This window comes from Pterocles gutturalis, unplaced genomic scaffold, assembly GCF_000699245.1.
Source record: "Pterocles gutturalis isolate BGI_N339 unplaced genomic scaffold, ASM69924v1 scaffold37299, whole genome shotgun sequence".
Classification (NCBI taxonomy): domain Eukaryota; kingdom Metazoa; phylum Chordata; class Aves; order Pterocliformes; family Pteroclidae; genus Pterocles; species Pterocles gutturalis.
Window position 1 is genome coordinate 1,582 of NW_010131924.1, and position 6,015 is coordinate 7,596.

General features: G+C 38.9%; 1 protein-coding gene across 1 annotated transcript in view; it reads left to right on the forward strand.

Annotated features, from left to right (window-relative positions):
• The window catches only part of LOC104467119 (heterogeneous nuclear ribonucleoproteins A2/B1-like), a gene marked incomplete at its 3' end in the record, with an annotated part of 6,868 nt that extends 968 nt beyond the window's left edge, over positions 1-5,900 (forward strand). Inside the window, exons 2-4 of the mRNA XM_010080757.1 lie at positions 3,030-3,140; positions 4,039-4,185; positions 5,690-5,900. Of these exons, the coding sequence (XP_010079059.1) occupies positions 3,030-3,140; positions 4,039-4,185; positions 5,690-5,900 (469 nt within the window). The remainder of the gene's footprint in view (positions 1-3,029; positions 3,141-4,038; positions 4,186-5,689) is intronic.
• Positions 5,901-6,015: the final 115 nt, after the last annotated feature.

Below are 6,015 nucleotides of genomic sequence, written 5' to 3' on the forward strand. Positions count from 1 at the left end.
ACCGTGTGTGTAGGTGCACGCTAGAAGCTGTTTGCAGCACTTAGTTTCTATTTAGTCCGAGGACCAGGGTGTTATTTATCTATTTATGTATTTATTTTCATGTGGGGTCGGTGCTTGCAGACGTTCTTCCCTTCCCGCCGCATCGCTGTCCCTGGCGGCGACGGCTGCTTCTGGGCGCCATTTTCCCCTTCTGGTTGCGGGGGCCCCTGTTTTCCTGACATCCGCCACATGGCGGAGCCGGCACGGTAACAGCTTCACTCCTGATCACACCAGGGCGGGGGAAGCGGGGGGAGAACCAGGCTGTCAGATTGCAGATCCCTGTAGACTGTAGAGGGGCTAACGAGGCCCTTGGAGAGAGAGTAGTGTCTTTCTAGTTTGGGGCCAGTAGACCCAGTTTTCGTTTTGGCGGGCTTAGCCATAGTAGTTCTCCGATCAAGATCGGCTTGCTTATCTCGGAACCATTTTTGTTACTCGGGTTTTTAACTGCAGAAGTCTGCGGTCAGCTTGGAGTATTTGTGCATACATGATTACTATATGAAACACATTTCGTTGCTCTGGTGATGAATTTTCTAGCAAAGACTACACATTTTCCAGTCCTTTGAAGTGTTGCTTTAAGCCTGTGAAGGAAGGTTTAAAATAAGGACGAAAGAAGATTCTACAGAGTTTATAAAGATACCCTCTCACAGTCCATTCCTGCCACAGAGTGTACTATGGAAATCTTGAAAGAGGTTTTTTTTTTTCCAATACTGTGGGCCTTGGTGGAGGTGGGTTCTATGGTGTGGGGATTGTTTTTCCTAAATGAGGATTTTAATCAAGATTCTGAGAGACTGGAGTGTAGTTTTTGTCATACATTTTACAGTTTCGGCATAAACTTCAGATGGTGAGAGCCCTCTGGACCCTGGGAAGTTAATGCTACCTGAACCAGAGCTTCTTAAAACTGACAAGTTTAAGACAAATAGTCTCTCTGCATCCGGAGGCTGTGCATGTGTTAGTGGAACAACATGTTTATGATACTTTCACACAGTGGTTTTCATTGTAGAATCATAGAATGATTTGGATTGGAAGGGACCTTTAAAGGTCATTTAGTTCCAACCCCCCCGCCATGGATGGGGACACCTTCCACTAGATCATGTTGCTCAAAGCCTCATCCAGCCTGGCCTTGAACACCTTCCAGGGATTGCCGTACCCTGACATGTATGTGGTGCCTATATGTTGTTCTGGGTAGGGCATGCACTGCATGTCACTTAATACATGGTAGATTATTTTTATGAGAATATAAATGTGCATTATTAGACACATAACAATCGATTATGTAGGAAAAGGTGTATTTTGTGGGCCTATAAGATATTAGCAAGTAGTCCGTAATTTTCAAGAGCAGAACTGAAGTAATTTGAAGGGAGGAATTTTCTGGCAGTATTGTTGCTTAAAATTATTTCTCTGCTAGCCTACTCAAATTACAAATGATAGTATGACTTGCAGCATATGACTTTTTAATCCAAGTCTGGTATGTAACATCCTTTATTCCTTTTAAGAGATGCAGTGAAAGGAAAGTTGATATAACATGGGTTTTCTGCTTTTAAACTGTTGGGTCCAATTTTGCCTGTCTGTACAAGGAGGAGACAGTACTTTGGTTACATGCATCTAAATCCAGGCTGGCCTTGGACAGCCTCAGAAAACATATTGCTTTACATGCAGATTGGCTTAATACTTACAAAGGTGTTTGTGCACTGAACTCTTTAGCTTATTTTCCAAATCTCATTGTTAGTTATTGATTGTCTAATTTCCTTTTTACATCTATCTTAACATCCAGTGCGTAGTTAGTCATGTTGTCTTTGTTGGTTATAGCTAACAATGCAGTGTTTGGGTTGTCTAAACAACAACCACCCTAAAGAAAACAAAAACACCCAAGCAGGTTTTCTTGATTTTTAAAACTAGTTAATAGTGTAAAGGTGAAGTAATTGTTGCATTTGAGTTCTCTTGTCCCTGAGGACAGTTTTATTTCAAACAATATTCTGAAATATTTAATTTTGTGGAAGGGGACTACTTTTTAGTGCAGTTTTTTAATTGTTGCTGTTTGACATCTGAAATGGCAAAACATTTGCTGTTGTGTGTAGAAAATGACAGTTATTATGCCTGCTTAGTGTAAAAAGTTAGTATAAAAGTATTTTCAACTGGTAGAGGTTGAAAGGTTGTCCTTCCTGCTTTGGTATAATACCTTATGATTGCTGCTGGGTTTTTTTGATGTGATGCACTTGTCATCACAGCAGAAATTTCTGCTGAACAAGTGCAGTGATAATTTCTCTGAAAAGTAATAGAACAAAGTCTTACTGAAAGCATAATTTATGTTAGTGGATACATACGCGAATATGTATTGCTCGCATTTCCTTTTTAAGGGAGTCTGCTTACTTTTGATACTGCTGCTGTTGAGGGTGGATAGGCTTACCTCTCCTTCCAGTGGTGCAGGATCCCAGATTAATTATACAGATGCTCCAGCTTTCATTTGTTTTAATAATAAATGAGAAAATATGAGTTGGTGACCCATTTTAGAACATCTTTGTCTATATCTTAATGTATTTTTATTTTTAATGATAGTATTAATGTACAACAATTTGAGTCAGAATAGTTCTTAAAAATAAATGCTGTCTGGAATAGAATCAGTATGAATGAATTCATGTTGCCTGCAATGAGAACTTTTGGGTTTGTTTTCCTTTTCTTTAAAAAGCATCTTGTAAAGAACTTGAAGAGGAGTATTCTGTTAACCTTTGAGTGTTGTCCCTTATTCTTAGTATTTGGAGGGACAGATGAGAAGAAGCGCATTAATGAAATGCGTATCATGAAAGTGGACCCATAGAACTGCATAACTTTCTTGGTTTCTTGAGTAGTGGTAGAACATTTAGAATAGTCAAGCCTAATTTGAAAAATGTCTTACTGAAAGTTTTTGACACTTCAGAAAATCTTACTTTGTGTCTAATGCAGATGCAGAGGCGGTATCGTTATTTATATTAATGTAATCTTCTTTTCTGTGATAGAGGGAAAAGGAGCAGTTCCGCAAACTGTTTATTGGTGGCTTAAGCTTTGAAACAACAGAGGAAAGCTTGAGGAGTTATTATGAGCAATGGGGAAAGCTTACAGACTGTGTGGTAAGTTTGGCATACTAATGTGCAACAATGGCATAGAATATTTAGAAATTGTAAAAGTGAGGAGTTTTTTTTCTGGATAGCTTAATGAAAAGATGGGCTACTAAATTTTCTTAAGTGTACAGTTGGTTGGCTTACACATAGTTCACTGAAGTTATGCCCAGACTTTGACTTGCAATCTCTGTTAATAGAGTTTGGGAGCATTCACACTCTGTTTCCTGTAAAATCTCCCAGATTATCTCAAACTACTGATTTCAGCAGTTTAAAATTAACTTGGGTGTCATTGGCTGAAGCGCATTAGGGAGCGCTTACAGAGAGCACTGTTATATCTGCGTGAGTGGTAACCTTTGTCAGAAAGCTGATGTCTTTCTGTGTGATGTTTTCATGGAATCATTTATGTTGGAAAAGGCCCTTAAGATCACTGAGTCCAACTGTAAACCTAAGGCTGCCAAGTCCACAGCTAAACCATGTCCCTAAGCACCACATCTGTACATCTTTTAAATACCTCCACGGACAACAGCTCTTGCAGAAGTTCCTCCACTGAATTTTTTTTGGGAGCAGTAAATACATATTTCATAGCAAAAATTGAAAGTCTGTGGTCTTCAGAAACCTTAGAGAAATTCTGTTTGATTTTTTGATGGAAGAAACATAATTACTGATGTAGCAGCATTTCTGAGTCATGGGTGGAGTCTTAGAGGACAGTAATGGTTTGAAATTCTATGGCAGCAGGCAGTGCTGTTCATGTACTTAATCAGCATAGCCTGCTACTTTATTACAATTGCGTTTTGAAATCATATCAAGGAAAATGTAAATTAAGTTTACGTGTTTTCTCCAAATGTTGTTAGTGTTACAGTTAACGTGAAACAGGTAGAAATGGTTTAAACACATTTATTATTTTTAGGTAATGAGGGATCCTGCAAGCAAAAGATCCAGGGGGTTTGGTTTTGTAACATTCTCCTCCATGGCTGAAGTTGATGCAGCCATGGCTGCAAGACCTCATACAATTGATGGAAGGGTGGTTGAGCCTAAGAGAGCTGTGGCTAGAGAGGTAAGTATGGCTTTAAAATCAGATACTTTACATGCTTTGAAAAACGAATCTCTCTTTTGATTGGACAGTTATGCTTTGTTCTTGTTTGAAATTGCTCGTGTTTAAATTCTCTAGTTAAAAGGCTGTAGTTGGGCCATTATTTCCCACACTTTTGGTCTGCTAAATGACACTATTACATAAATGTCTATTATCACAGTGAATTATGAAGTTATTCTGGTTGCAGAATCATGCCTGCAAGGGACACAGCTGGGGCCTGAAAATATTGTTAGCAAAAACATGTTGAATGCAGATTCCAAACTAACTCTTCTCTGTAACGATTACTATTACTAAACCTCAAATTAGTAAACTCCTGTCAATCTCTCCTGACTCTGTTCCAAGTTTTTTTTGGGTATTTCTAAAAGGTATATAACTCAAGTGACTAAAAATAGAGAATGTAGGAGGGAAACTCTTCTTCTTCTCAGTGGTGGTGTACAAAATCATCTTAGGACTAGTCTGGTTTTAGCCTGAGGCATATTTAGTTTTAAAATTCAGGGTACAAATTTGGTGTGTGCACAGGAGTGCAGTACACCTGTAAACTTTTCAGCCAGGTTATTTTGCCACAGAAGTACTTGAGGAGCAAGTGCCAGATTCTAGGTGACTTCTGTTTACCATGTTGTGGGAGCTTTGGGAGGGTTTACCAGTTTCAGGTTGGACTCAGGTGTTTAATGCATTTGGGCTGATAAACTGGCATTGAATGAGCTGTTCCAGAGGTCAAGGGAAATGGAAATCATAACCACTGGTACGCCTGTTAACTATCCTGGTTTTCTTTCCATTCCCTGCAGAATGCAGGGTTGGTTAACATTTGGAAAAAGGTAATTAAAGAAGCATATATGCATACTGTTACACATGTGAAGCTATTGCTAAGCTTTAAGAATAAGTCATTCTTACGTAGTGCAGCAGCTTGGATATCATGCTCGAAGTGTAAAGGTAACCAAGGAATGTGAGGAGTTGTCTTCATATACTGAATAGGTGTTAAAATGCATAGCTGTGGATTCACTGAGGTTGAAGGACCCTTGATGTTTATGTGAGTGGACTGTGGGCTTCAGTGCTGTTGGGGAAACGGGCAAAGGAAACTGACACATCTTTGTTTCAATTACAAAAAGCAAGCTCTAGTTTATGTTATTAAATACTTGGCAGTTCTTTCAAAGAGCTGATTTTATGTTTTCTCTGAAGATGTTTAAAGCCTTTTTATTTACTGTTATGCATTTCATAGTGTTTCTATCTATCTTTTTCAGTGCTTAAAGGCCTTAACATAAAAGAGGGAGGAAAACCCTCCAAGTTACCCCATGTTGCTTCCCTTGCAGGAGGCCCCTCAAGCAAGGTTTCAGGGACATGGGATTGTGAGAGGGCTACCTCAGTGTTTGAAAAAGCTTAGTTTCCCAGTATTCCATTCCTGAAATCCTGGTAAAATAGTGATTTGTCAATTTGTTTTTCTTTGTGGTAATTTGAAGGATTCTTTTAACAGGAATCTGGAAAACCTGGTGCTCATGTTACTGTGAAAAAACTGTTTGTTGGTGGTATTAAAGAGGACACAGAAGAGCACCACCTTCGTGACTACTTTGAGGAATATGGAAAAATCGACACTATTGAAATAATTACTGACAGACAGTCTGGTAAAAAGAGAGGGTTTGGATTTGTTACATTTGATGACCATGATCCCGTGGATAAAATTGTGTGTAAGTAAGCTTCATTTCCCGCTGTCGTTTGATAGTGTTAATCCTCGCAGTCATGGTAATTGTGTAAAGCTAAATTTAAACTAAAGAGATAATCATAGAATCATTAAGGTTGGAA